Below are 15,154 nucleotides of genomic sequence, written 5' to 3' on the forward strand. Positions count from 1 at the left end.
TGTGTCAAGAAATCACAGCATCTAACCCACTTATGACTGTCAGGTGCGCTTGTGTTCAATATATCCCTGCCTTTATCCTCATTTGAATTATTTGCCTCACTCATCTTGGAAAAAAAAAAGAAAGAAAAAAGAAGTTATATTTACACATTCCTGACATGTTTTGATCTGTTTCTCCACGAGAGAGATGTTGCATGAAGAGGCTTTAACTGCCAGCGTAATCATGTAAACATGTTAAATGGGCCAATGCTACTCTTGATCACTCTGTATTGTCAGTCAGCTGATCTTTAACATTTCAGCAGATCAGTGTGAGAGACGTCTGGCCGCTGACTGGTGGACACAAATATAAGGGTGTGTTCACACTTGTACAGTAGTTTGGTTCTCTTGGTTACTTTGGTCTGGAGCAAAACCCCAAAAATGATACATTTAGTCCTGGTTCAATTAGCATTAACTTACTGAACATCCAAAACAATGCTGTGTTCTGGGCTAAATGCACTCATTGTATGTGCAAACTGTATGTGCAGCTGAGAACTGATGAAGAGCTTGTAAAATGTGTAAATGAGTCAAAACAGCAGCAGGAATCCCTCATATTGTGACATCACGTCCTGTTTTTGGTTCGTTTACATGTCTTTGGTCCGTGTTGTGTTCATATTTCAGTTGAACCGCACCAGAATTCGTTTGGAAGTGGATTGCAGTTCGTTCTAATCGAATCAAACCTGTGAACTGATACACACCCTAAGAGGACAGATATTACCAATATCCTGCGAAATTAATGAATAAAATAATTCAATATTAAATATTTAAATATTTTTGAATAAAAGCAATACAATTACATATGATTATAGTAATTCAACAAATCATATTTTGATTGTAGTTTTATTTTTTAATACGCGGAGAAAGGCCAGTTAAACCAGTAAGAGCTTTGTCCCTACAGCCATACGGGCTTTAAATAAATAATCCTCTTAAAGTATAGAGACATCATCCATTGGTGTGTTATGTTGTGCTCTTGTCTCTGTTGTGATCCCTGGTATCTATTATTGTATAATCTTGTGTACGTCTGCATGTCCTATGTGTTTGTTATGAATGCACCGACTGCAGAAAAGAATTTCCTCTTTGAAGACATCTTTAATATGTCTTAATGTTTAATCACGCCTATGGGTTGTGCTGAATATCTTATATGTAAGGATGGGAATCCGTGCTGTTGAAGGAAGTGTTTGTAGTTGACGTACCGTCCTCCTCCGTCTGGATGACGGTCTCGTCGCTCTCCTTGCGTCCCTCCGGGTTGGTGAGGATCATTTTCAGGCTGACGTTGGTGTTGGGAGGCAGGTTTCCCACCACGTGTCGGGGGGCTTTGGGGTCCATCTCCAGGCAGTCGGCTTTGCTCTGGTTGGGGGTTTTGTGGTAGTGGTAGCAGATGGTGACGTTGAAGGTGTGGCAGCGGGTGATGTTGTAGCCCAGTGACTCCCAGTCCACGGCGATGTAGCGCGCCTGCGTCTCCGCGATCTTCAGACTCTTGGGCGTCCGCATGGGTTCTGAGAGAGAGGATGAGAGACGGGTCAAAACATTGTTCATTCTTAAAGGGGTCATGAACTGAAAAATAAAAATGCCCTTGATCTTTTGACACATAAGATGTCATTGTACTATAAAAACATCCTGTAGTTTTCAGAAGTCAAACCTTTCTCGTTAGTCTAAAAACAGCTTATATTGAAGCCAATATGCAAATACAACCGGTTGTGTAATGCGCCACTTTATTACGTAATAGTGCGGGTAAACACCGCCGCCGCAGAAAAAGATCAACACCTGCTTCTACAGCAACGACGAGGCAATCGCAGGTCTACACGGAAACCTGAAAATAATGATAATAATTAATCATAGCATGAAAATAATCTGTTTTTTAAATTGTGATTAAATTATATACAGAAAGCGATCAAAGAACGCTCCCTTTACAGTCGTCTAAGCTGTCAATCACACAGCGCGAGTTTATCTGGACACTTGCCAAAACTCTCGTCAGAGGGATAAAATCAGGAAATCGCAAAAATGCATTTTATTTCAAATGAAGTGCACCTCAGGAAACATTATACAATAAAAAATCCAATTTATGACCCCTTTAAAATGTAATTCATAAGTTGTCACTGTCCTGGAGGCAAAATAACACAGTGATAACATGACACAGATCCGTTGATTTATTTAACTTTTTGCTTGCCATATCACCTTATCTTGAACCACTTTTCTGCTGTTTCAGGCTTTTATCTCTTTTTTTTTTGTATTAGGAGATCTGAATGCTAGTTGTGGACACATGATATCCAAGTGAACGGTGAATTTTGTTGCCGCCTGACTCATGAAATTCAGCATGAAATAAAAATTCACCCCATCTATTTTCCAAATGCATGTTATTGATTCTATTGTGAATGATTCATCCATGCATGTTTCATTTTCAGACAGCTTATGTTCAATGAAACGCTCATAACTGGATCTTCTGGTGAAACGTCAGTCTTCTCTCCGCTGACGTATGCAGGATTCTCCAATCATTTAGTCTGATTAAGTCCCGCCCCTTTCTTACAATTGGCTGCAAGCTCACATTCAGATCCGCCTCCATCCAATCAACAACTGATGGACTGAACCAAATCAAACCCTGCGTTTGTTTGATAATCTACAGAACAAAAGACCTGACGCTAGTGTTTTATAGCAACAGAAACACACATTCAGCACAGGATTCATAGAAATGCCTTGTTTAGTTTTAATCTCTGCTTGAATAGCCACATGACCACACTGACAAACAACCAGAAAACACACAATCCACAGCATTTGATTTTATATTTCTCTTTCTGATGAACAAATTGAGAAAAGGCTGAAGTGAAAGGAGAGGCTGATCTGGTATGAGCGGCGCGAGGAAGACGGGAAGTGTTGTGAAAGCAAATGAGGCACCTGTGGACCAGATAAAGGCTCCTTCATACACACACACACACACACACACACACACACACACACACACACAGATGCAGACGTTCTAAGCCTCTCTAAATTAGCCAATACATCAGTGCGAGAGAGGGTTCATATAACGGCACCCCATAATGCATCAGTCCAGCACTCCTAGATGGTTTGTAATTACTGTAACTAAGTCATTTATCTGTGCCATTCAGTTCGTCAGTGTCATTACTACAGAAATACACACACTGCATCATGCAGCACACACATCCAGCGGTGAATAGACACAGATGAAACGCTGAGGGGTTTTAGTATGTAAGAAGATTGTTCTACGTATGTCCAGTGCGCTTTGACCCTAACATTAACCTTTACTCTAACGACGAGCTGTGCTTACAGTCTCAGCAAACCTCTCAGTAATGTCTAGCGTCTGCTCTGTTCCAAGCCTTAAATGACCTTTGACCTCAGAGTCAGGCAGGGCCGAGCTGAAGTGTGTGGGGTCAGTGACCATATGATCACACACTCAGTCGAGGATTGAGCTGTTTCACACACACACACACACACATCAACGCAGAAGGTTTTTCTATGGCAGTAAGAAACGCTTCAGGCGCTGGACGACGCAAATCTGAAACATTAAACCACACGTGTTATTATTCAGATCGCTCTAAACAAGAGGAAGCTGACTGTAGACATGTTCACGTTATAGCGACATGGTTTCAAAGCAGCTTCACGGAGAGTCACGCGGGTGTGTGTCGATAATGCCTTTAACACACAGATACATGACGATGATCCTCAGACTTTTAGATCTAGCTTTACTGTGTTTAGCAGATTCAGTGTCTCGGGCACACGTTCAAGTGTGAGTAATGTCACAATGAAACGGTAGCAGTGTCTGGAAGATCAAGTTATGGCATTCTGATTTTTTCACCCCAATAATATCTATAACATGCCTGAATTTTCATTTCATGCCAGCTTTAAAAGATATAAATATTAGCTGTTGTTGTTCTTTTACAGAAAGATCATCACGACTACTCACCAAAATAAATAAACAAAATAACATGAAATACTGATAAGAGTGTACATTTGATTTATTTCTTAAAAACAACACACTATTATTAATATATGTATATAATTATATTATTACACCTATAAGACTATATAACATGAGCGATTGATCAGATGCAACTGGCACTGCCATGGAGAAAATCAACTGAAATTGTCAATTACATTATAGAGTTTACCAGCAATCATACCAACTCAATCTCACGGCAATTCAAAATGATTTATGTTAGTGGTTAGTTCGTATGAATACATACAATCTAATTTGTACGTTTTCGTATGATCTGCTTACGCCCCAGTGACGCGGTGGAGCTTCATGCTTACTTTTTTCCTACATTTTTTTACATTTTTTAATAATTCACATCGTACAAATTCATGTGAAATCACCACCTCATTAAACAGTGACATCTTGCTGTGTGTGAGATTGGGTTGAATTATACACAACATTTGCTCACAGAATGCCATCACTGACCAATCACAGTCAACTATTCTAGAAAGCTGTGTAAACATGAAAACCAGTGTAAGTAGGACATCAACTGAGCGCCAGTGGCAGGTGAAGAAAACTCTGGGGAAGAAATCAGACGCAGAAAATCCAGATCAACGTGTGGCGTGTGAACTGGAGCCACACCGAGGGCAGAAGACTAAACCAAACAGAGCACACACACACACACACACACACACACACGAGCTCAGGAGGCCCTTTCCATGTAGTCTAATTAAAACGCGCCGCTCTGAATACAGATGAGGAGCTTGTTAACACAGGACAGTGATTGGCTGTTTGCTCAGAGCTTATTAATAACAAAGCCTTTCCCATCATCCCTTTGGGTGACAGTTTCTCTCTCTAACTCATGATTGTCATGAATCTTCAAGAAAGCAAAGAAAAACAAGTATTTTGTCCTGATTTTAGAAAGATAGCTAAAGCGGTTTCTCTTCTGCCTGTCAGGCCAGCATCATTAGGCAGATTTAGTGTCCATGTCCAAAAGCTGTTTCTGCATGTAAAATAAAGTTTCATTTGATACTCTCACTTAAGGCACGAGATCAACGGTCAAAGCCGTCGGTCTGCATGCGTTCACAGAACAACATCTGCATCACCACAGACACACGATCACTGCACTGATCAGCTCTGCTGTTATCCGCCATTTTGTCTGTGACTTGCAAACCTGTTTTTGGCAAATTCCCACCATTATGGTAAAAAATGTGTTGTTATGGTACACGTAATTCAGATACTCGGTATCCAGAGAGGCTAGTGAATTGAGTTTTGTTCATTTATATATCCTAAACCTGCACATTTTAAAGGAGCCGTATGTAAGATTGTGGCCAAAACTGGTACTGCAATCACTTTCAAATTACTGTAGAGCGGGGTATCCCCTCCCCCTTCCCCCTGACTCGAGGTTGCCAGATAAGCTGCAGGATCCAGCAGGAACGTGGCTGCTACAAGGAGCTTGCTTCCAATGGTTTTATTTCAGACTTTGTCACGACGTATTTCGGATTCATAACGAGGTCTTTTAGGTTTCATAACGTTAGACATTTTTTATCCGACACGTTTGTAGCTGCAGCTGTGGTAACTAGAGCAGAGCTGGCAACCCGGATGCCGAAACACTACTGACTTCGTGATTGGTAGATAGGTGGAGGGTGGCGCTTCAGGCCAAAACACAACATGACAACATCAACATCAGTTGAGGGCTGCAACTTCACTTTTTAAATGACAATATCCTGGCCGGACTACTGTTGTCAGTGATATAAGTATTTGAAATGAACATGATTTCTTAATGTCTAATGACATATCAGGGCCATTTTATGATTAATTGAAATATACTTCTTACATACGGTCCCTTTAAATGACTGTCCGAAAGCAAAACATCTCTACATTTGCACAAAGCAAATAACAGTGGTATACAGTATGGTGGATGTTTTTATAAAGTGGAATTTTTTTAATAAAAATCGCTTTTTCAGTCTGTATGACCTTTGTTCATCTTACATGACATTACATTAAATACAAAGAGAACAGCATACACATGCAGTAAAGTTAACTTTATTTTCCCGCCAGTATTTTTGATTATATTACAGAATATTTTGTTGAACAAATATCTAAACATACAATATATCAAAATAAAAGAACAGAGCCTCTACTTTTAATAAATAAATAAACTATTCTAGCTTCAGAAATTATTTTTTATCAACACTTGAATGTGGGTGTTTCATAAAAAAGCAACATTTTGAACAAAAAGCTGAGAAAATCCAGTTTTTGTCAAAGACTTCGTCCAGATCAGATCCAGACCTAACAGATGGAGTAGACGAGTCCATCAACACCCACATTCATTCAGTAACATTAGGCAGTTTTGATTTAAAGGAGCCGTATGTAAGATTGTGGCCAAAACTGGTACTGCAATCACTTTCAAATTACTGTAGAGCGGTGTATCCCCTCCCCCTCCCCCCTGACTCGAGGTTGCCAGATATGCTGCAGGATCCAGCACGAACGTTTGTAGCTGCAGCTGTGGTAACTAGAGCTGAGCTGGCAACCCGGATGCCGAAACACTACTGACTTCGTGATTGGTAGATAGGTGGAGGGTGGCGCTTCAGGCCAAAACACAACATGACAACATCAACATCAGTTGAGGGCTGCAACTTCACTTTTTAAATGACAATATCCTGGCCGGACTACTGTTGTCAGTGATATAAGTATTTGAAATGAACATGATTTCTTAATGTCTAGTGACATATCAGGGCCATTTTATGATTAATTGAAATACATTTCTCACATACGGTTCCTTTAATGCTGTTTAATGTTGATGATCGCGTTAGATTACTTGTGCGTCAGCAATGTTTCTTCTTCGCTTGTTTTTGGATCAGGAGATTCAGTACTCTTTCAGAAGATGCGTGACAGCGCCCCCTACCGTACGGGGTAACAGTGAAAACACGTAAAGCCGGAAAAACTTGTCAATGGCAGGGAAAGAGTTAAGAAAAAAAATGTTGACTGCCCAACTTCTTGACACAGAGGCAGATTTCCCGTTGTATTTTCTCATCGTCTAACATTATATTTAGTGTTTCAACATAACAACCAGCTTGGTTGTGAAAGCTTGTGCTCTCTGATTTCTTTTTTGTCCCCAGAAGCATAAACTGCATTTGAATGAATATATTATCAAATCATCACCTTAAAAAGCAGAGGCAGTGCTGAAGAAATCCCTGGCTATCTTGAGGTCAATTAAAAACACATTTCTGTTAGTAATAGTAATCTTTAAATGATGTATTAGTTACTAAAGCTTTGATGGCTGTCGATGTGATGAATTTAGAAAAGCGATTCATCTCAGAGGGTTTTACAATCCAATAGCTACGGGCTGAAAAGTCTGCAAACTCATTTGATCTAGTTTAACGTTAGGCTTTTGGTTTGTGAACGTGAGGACGAGACAGGCAGCCAGACGGAGAAGTCTCCTGAGGTTTTAATTGGGAGCTCTGCCACCGGTGACCCCGCAGGATGACCAAACATTAGTCCTGACTTACTTCGGGACGGCCCCTCATTGCCACCGCGGCCCTGGGGTCACACGCAATACAGGAACCGTCCCACCCCCCTGCTCTCTCTCAACAACACACTTCTAATAACAGTGATGTTCAAGCCCTCGTTCTCTCAGTCTCTCCGTCCGTCGCTTATTCAGAAACACCAGAGGAAAACAGAGAGAGAGAGGAGGAACAACACTGAGAAAGCTCAATAATAAAGCTAAAGACGTGTCTCTAGGGCCAGTTCAACTCAAAAACAAGTCATTATGTAAGTGTCAGTCATGGCGGACAGGGTTTGCACGTCTCTGACAGGCTGATGTATCGGATCCTTCTATGATGAGACACAACCCATGCTTAAAACACAAAGCACAGAGCCTGCAATCACACACACACATACACGTTCGGCTCATTAAAACCCACTCATTATTCTCCAATCTTCTGCTCATTCTGATGCTTTTTCCTCCTGGCTGTTCTTTTCTGATGATTAAATGCATGTATCCGCAGCTGTGATTGTATTAGATGAAGAATCTCTAAAGAAAGACAAACACTCTCAAATCGACCGGCCGCTCGTACAAGCGCCAATCCTGATGTTTATTCTATTAAATGAGATTTTTCATCAGGATTACAGCCGCACACTGTACATACAGAATCCCAATAAAGCAATAAACCACCAGAGACTGCGGTGGGCGTCTGGAAACCAGAATCTGAAGTCACGCCAAGAGTCGCTTTATTCTGTGGATGGTTATAAACTCAACCGCGTAATGCTTTAGATTTAAAAGCAATCATGTGGTAATGTCTGTTTATGATCAAATCAAGTGAATACAATAATGAAAAATGAATGGCGCTTCATCTCGTTGGTTATTTTCACTTTTACTTGGAACATGATGGACACAAACTAAAAGATTTTTCTGATTTTATCATAACCCTTATATACAATTCGTCTGCCATTTAATGTACGTCAGTATCTCATTTTAATGGTTCATAGCGACTTGACACATTGAAATAGATTTCATCTGATGTTTTATTTCGGCTAACAGTCTCAACTGTAGTCCAAACCACAACTTCATCAGCATGTCCGTTACTAGTTTTGCCATTGTTCCCTTCTTGTTGTGCACACATACATACACACATCTGATCAGACTCACACACAGAAACCCTTCAAACCAGAGGAGCCGAATCCATCTCACGACTCTCTCAATGGTCATCATATGATTATGGATCTCTTAAACGGGGGGGGGGTTAGAGCGACTGTCGCCGTGGCGATAAGGAGATGTCACTCACTGTCGAGTAAAACCCACGAGAGAGGAAATTTATATGCATCCAATTCACACCCACGACCTGTGATCAATTCAGCCTGGCTGAAAAAAACAAAAAAACAACGTGAATTTAAGTGGCGAGCTGAAGGCTGATAGATCCCTGACATCCTCCATCAGTTTAAATGTCAAGCGAGCAATAAAACGTAGTGGTGAACAGCAATGAATTGCTCTGATTTGGTACGGCCCATCAAACTCAGAACCACACACACACACACACACAGATAACATTTTTCCTGCCAACAATTACCAGCCTCCCTCTTCCTGTCTCTCTGAGCTGGGATCAATACAAGTGGAGAGCTGCATTAAGTTGCTAGATTAAAGCATTACTCCTCTGTAATAAAGCTTTATTGATCAGCTACTCCATGATCAAATGCGAGCACACTTCCCTCAGCCACGTCTGCACCGCACACGACCCCAGTCACTCGCTCGCACACACACCCTGTCCGTACAGTCCGGCTGAGGACAAATGCTCTGTGTGTTCCCTGTTTTCACCTGTAATTACGCATCGCATTGTGTTGTGTTTTATGGTCAAAGCAAGTGTCTCCACTGATAATGAACTCATTATCTTTATTTCTTGCAGTGCAGAAGTCCCCCTCACCCTCCAGAACTGATCATGACTACACACAGTCCTTCCATACACACCTTACTCATCCGTTGATCGCATGTTCTTCTGCAGCTACAACAATCTGAATCAGCTTCAATACTGAGGTCGAACACACCAGATCTACTCATTTCAGTCAGATTACACACACAACTGTAATTAGGGAATGCTAATATTGATGACAGCAACGATATTGACCTTGGAAAACCACTCACTGACCTTTTCTGCCTCAAATTAGTAATACATTCATAATTATTCAATGTAGATTCGGAAACCATTCAGGAATTCTGATATTCATGACAATTCTTTAATATTTAATATAATATATATGAAGCTGAGCTGAACACAACAGCATGCAAAAACCTCGAAGTCCGTCTGACATCTTTTCTGTTCAGTAATTTCACTTTAATGGCAATGAAAAGGTTATTACTCAGTGATTAAAATGCTTTATTTTCAACAAAGTCCTTGGTATTTAACTATGGTCTTTTGCTACAGTCCATGTGTGGATTTTTTTTTTGCAAAAAGGTTTCACTTTGTGGTGGCTGGAAAAGAGCTGTTCCTGAATGTAGGTTGTGCCTGTTTCTGTCAGAGTTACAGCACACACACTTGTGTTTACATGCTACAGACGACGTTTCCTTTTGCCAGTGACTGGAACTACCACAGGTTTCATCATACTTCATCTTGTTTAGTTAAAAATCTCTTTAAACAGGATAAAAACTGGCTCATACACACGCCGTCATTCATCTTGAAATCATATGACTCGTTATGACCATATGATTGGTGCAGTACACATAGAGGATGTTGCTAGCAAAGGGAAGTGGCGTTTAGCGGTTTCTGCCTATGAACTGGTATTTCTGACTGGGCTGAAGCTGAGTTTTAGCAGGTTTGAAGCGATACCATTCGCTCAATATCATTATCTCGTTTTTGTGGTGGTGATTAGCAGGTTTGCATCATATACTCACCTGTCTTGCTGTATAGTTTTTACAGGTCGAGCTGTATGCTTGATTTTGAATGCAGTCAATGAACAGATGAAGTCTATTTCTTGTCTTGATGTATGTAGCGATGGTCAGTCAAATCAGACTGCAAACTCACACTATTCTGCTGTCATCTTCTTCTTCATTTATATGGCGCTTTTAACAATGTAGATTGTTCCAAAGCGGCTTTACAGTGATAATAGGAGATTTAAAGTAAAGTGTTTTGGCTTTATAGCAGCTCTAGAATAAAGTTATTGTCCAGGTTAGGGTTAGGGTTAGGGTTACTAAAGTTAGTTTGATTGATTCACTTCCGTCGCAACGATCATTAGTTATTAACTTATTAACTTCACTGCGCTGATGACGTGCACATGCGTATTACGAGTTCTGTCTATAGGGATGCGCGTTTGAATATATGTGTTCAGGCGTGTAGTCCTTCCCTACAAATCAACCCTCAACATACTACTTGTCTGGCCTTAAAATTAATACAGAATTATTTTCGCAATTTCTGTCGCACTGTAGATTCAGCAGCGAGTTTACTAGATATCAACTAAAACTCCTACTACCAACAAGCCCATCAGAGAGTGACATTTTAAGACAGCAGAGCCATTGATTTGATTAGAAAGCAGTATTGTTTCCCACGAGGCAGGGCTTTGTGTCATTGTGTGTGTGGTTATAAAGCGGTGGCATCTCCAGCCTCAGTCCAGCAGCACAGATCAATGGTAATCTCATTCACAATGACTTCTCAATGGCACAGCCACCTGATGAATAGACCCATCGATTTGCTGTTGTTCTGCCACTTCACGCAGGTGAATACACATCGGCTCTTTTTGAATTGGTCTGTATGGGAGGAAAATCCTGGAGCTTCTGTGCTGCTTTAATCTGAAGGGTGGCGAAAGTGAAAATCCGCCTTTTTCGTGGTTTTACATTTTCTGAAGAAAGTGTGAGTGGTGTTTGCCAACACAAACCTCACTGGAACAACGATAGGCTGCTGGGTATTATCGTCCACTAGGCGAGAATAGTTAATATATGCTTTAATTCAACTTCTTCACAAATAATATTACGCTCCGCTCTCTTTACTGTCTTTAGCCCTATTCAGACGGGATTAGTTTTATAAGGGTAGATGCAGTAATGTAATTTGACCACAGGACGTCTGTAATAATAATGTCCAAATCTAGCCTGGATGCCAGCCGAACTTAGCTCCGCCCACAACATTTGAGGTCGGGAAGTTCGGTCTGGAATTGATCCGTTGTGGAGCAACTATGCTCGAACCAGAGCTGTTCAGACCAATCAAATTGTCAGGGCGGGCTTTATACGATGATGGACAGATGATCAACAGTAACGTAATCATCCACGTCACCAACGAGCGCTTGGGTTGAATTCATTTACAACAAAGATGACTGCCGCTGGAGAATTGAGATTTCACGAGTTCACACTTACAAATAAGTCAGATAGAATAAATGCATATTTGGCGTGCTGTCCGAGGAGAGGCTCCGGGCTCTCTCCCCCCGTATTCCAGGCTGTGGAAGAACAAGCCGAGAGTGAGTGGAGGGATGCTGGAAACTGTCAAGAAATGTTAGGTGAGTGCGCATCGACAGCGCATTCATTTTAAAAGAGGAACAGAGAACCGCGATCAAGGCATTGATGAATGAAGAACATACTGTACGTCACTTACTCCGTTGCTCTGATTGGTTGTAGGTCTATCCAATTGAGTGCAGAGGTATTTTCTTTCCTGGTTCGGTAGAAACACGCCCCTTAATCACAGCTCAATGGAGCAGATCAGACTCACATTCTGACTAGAATCTGAGTATGACGACGTCAGGCTAGGCCAAATCGCACGGGATAAGAAATCTCAGTAAAACTAGCAGAAGTGGGAGCGATTTAAGTCATCCTCGATTCCTCGATTTGCTTTGCTTCCTGAAATATCATGTGCGCAAACACATATAACCTATATTTATATGTAAAACAGTAAGGTCTGATCGAACAATGTTAATTAAATACAGAATTGATTATGTTGGTAATAGGTACTAACCTAACGCTAAACGAAGTTTCGTGCCTCTAACAAGTGCTTTCGACCTTCTTTCTGATCTGAATGGTGTGTGGGAAACACTTGAGTTTTGCCACAGACTCGTCCCACCGCCTAGAACGCAACTGAATGCTTTTCCAAACGACTCCATACTTGAAAAACCATGGAAAGCTACTATTAAACAGGAAATTACAGAATATTTTCATACATTTTTACAGCGGGTCTATTCACATGGGATTCATTTTACCTGAGGTTATTTTTCCAGACCTTTTTCCAGAAGGTAAAAGCCGCCGTAAGCTTTACTGACATTGTCCGTAATGATCACTGAGATGCACATTCGGACGGGACTAAAATCACAGAGAAGCTCTGGTAATTATTACTTTACCCCTCCTCTCCATGTTAAACTAGTCTTTTGTCCACAATGAAAACAAAGCCAAAACAAAAGCCGATAAGGTAATCCGTATTTGAACGTGACCCTTCAGTCATTCAGCATTCATCTCTCCTCCGGCTGTCGAGCGACACAGTGATACTTCACTTCCTTCAGAAGCTTCTGAAGACGGCTTTAAAACCGCCAAACACGTCCTCCGACTACTTCAGAATAAACGAGCAGCGAGAGCGCGTGTGTGTATAAATGAGAGGTTTACAGGGGCGACACTTGATCACGAAGGCAATTTATCCTCAAGTCCACATAATGGAGCAATGGAAGAGAAAGAGATCAGAGTAATAGGAGGCATTTCATTTAATTGCTATAAATTGGAGGTTCGGGGAATGTGAATGTAATTTTGAAGGGCTGTTTATCGGACCAGCGATAAATGTGTGAGCTGATACTGAAAAACTCTCCCGCTAGAGATGGGAGATGGATGGCTTTTCTCAAACAGAAGCATTCGATACGGCCTCGTCCATTGGCCTATTTGATCCCACCTTATAGGTTTCATCGACAGGTTTCCTCTAGCAATACTTGGCCAACACAAAGACAGTCTGCCCACATACTTCCAGTAATCCCATTACTCAGGGAGCCGCACATGTCCAGCACAGTGTAATCATGGGTAAAGATCCGATACTGGTTAGCTTTAATTATGCATTTACACCACAAGTGAGACTCCCTGTGGGCAGGAGGGAAAGAGAAAACAGCCGAGAGAGAGGTTTGTAATGGGCCGCGCTTCATAAATTTCAAGACAATCAATGCTGCAGTCTGCTAATGGCGCGTGCATTAGCTAAGAAACAAACACACACACACACACACACACACACACACAGCAGATGCACACCTATCTGACAGTGTGCGCTCCTTAAAATATGACACCATCAGCCCTTTATTATCATCCCAGATTTGGCTTCTAAACAGCAGTTGTTTATGGTACATCCACAGATGTGGCTCGTGTTCGGACTGTAAACTCTGACCAACGTGAGTCAGATGCTAAATATCGCTCTATTTCACCCGTCATGGCCGTTTAATGCTGTTGAAAACAATTCTGCTTCCTTCTGAAGCACTGTAAGTGCGGGCTAACAAAGAGAAAAGTGTGCTGTAGGGCTGGGCTGACAATACTGATGTCTCGATTTATCAATATCAATCAATTCTCGGTTTGATGATTGATCTTTTAGTCTGTGTTGTGTTAACTTCTCTAACATGATTGGTAGTGTGCCTGCCATCCAATAATCACAGTGAGATTTGTGCTTTGATACTTTTGATATGAAACAAAGTATCTGCATGTAATTCCATCAATAAATGTGTTTTTGATGCTCTTCAATGTGTGGCGACAGATCTCTGTAACGCCTCAAGAACCGTTCATCTCTTCCTCTTTACTACCAGTTACAGCACCAAATAAACATGATGAACATTGAAAAGTTACAGAACAACTTACTGAAATGAATCATGTCTCATGTAATCCATCAAACAGTGTTTAACTGTGGAAAGACGTCAATAAAACAGCTTGAGAACAATCGTGACTCAGAAAAGCCATTCAATGACCATAAACTCAAAAATCAACTCTAGAGAGGAGCATTTTGATAAATAAATGCACTTAATGCATATTCATTACATTTTACCTTAAAAACAAATCTGTTATGAAAACAAGCCTCTGTTTAAATGTTTATATTTCAGCAATAAATCGGAAAAGAAACACAATTATATAAATTCATTTAAAAACGGCCTTATGTGCAATTTAAATGTTTTCGAGTGTTGATCATTATATCTAAAAAATAAATAGCAATTGAATGAATAGATTCTGTTGTTAATTTTAACCTTCAATATTTTAATAATGTATGAACTGACGGGGTTCCTTGTATAGTTTACAGCATTAGTTGAGAGAGATTTATTTTCTGTACCTCATGTATATCCAAATGAATCGAATAGAAATCAAATCAAATTGTGAAATCTGTGTCAATACCCAGCCAAATTCATTACATATCATATGTCTTTTGCATGTGACACAACAAGCAATCTGAGTATATACACAGAACATGCCAGTTCAGGTAAATTACATTTTAGCCATTACATTGGCAGCCCTAATATTTATTATATCTCGTAATGTATATCAATGATATGAATTATGTTGTGTGTTGAAGGAATAGCTTGTGTATGGCAGGTAACCGGACACCTGTGAGTGTGTGTTAGTGCTCATCACACAGATCAGCATGACTGAGCTTCTGGCCGTTAGCACTACTTCACACACTCAACTTATTATCTGTGGACAACACTACAACTGTTTAACTATCTTTTTCATATATTTTGATCAGATTATTTTCTCATTTTCTCAGACTATTTTTCTCATCT

The 15,154-nt window shown here is 40.6% G+C and overlaps 1 protein-coding gene across 25 annotated transcripts in view; it reads right to left on the minus strand.

The window, feature by feature from the left end:
* ptprk (protein tyrosine phosphatase receptor type K) overlaps nucleotides 1-15,154 on the minus strand; it is a 182,438-nt gene that overhangs the window by 46,700 nt on the left and 120,584 nt on the right. For all 25 annotated transcript variants that reach the window (XR_014629946.1, XR_014629947.1, XM_084432118.1 and 22 more), the window contains one exon: nucleotides 1,227-1,529. Coding sequence is in view for 23 of the 25 variants with exons in the window: in XM_084432118.1 (XP_084288244.1) it covers nucleotides 1,227-1,529 (303 nt within the window). In the remaining 2 variants the exon portion in view is untranslated. The remainder of the gene's footprint in view (nucleotides 1-1,226; nucleotides 1,530-15,154) is intronic.

This window comes from Rutilus rutilus, assembly GCF_951802725.1.
Source record: "Rutilus rutilus genome assembly, chromosome: 15".
In the NCBI taxonomy this organism is placed as follows: domain Eukaryota; kingdom Metazoa; phylum Chordata; class Actinopteri; order Cypriniformes; family Leuciscidae; genus Rutilus; species Rutilus rutilus.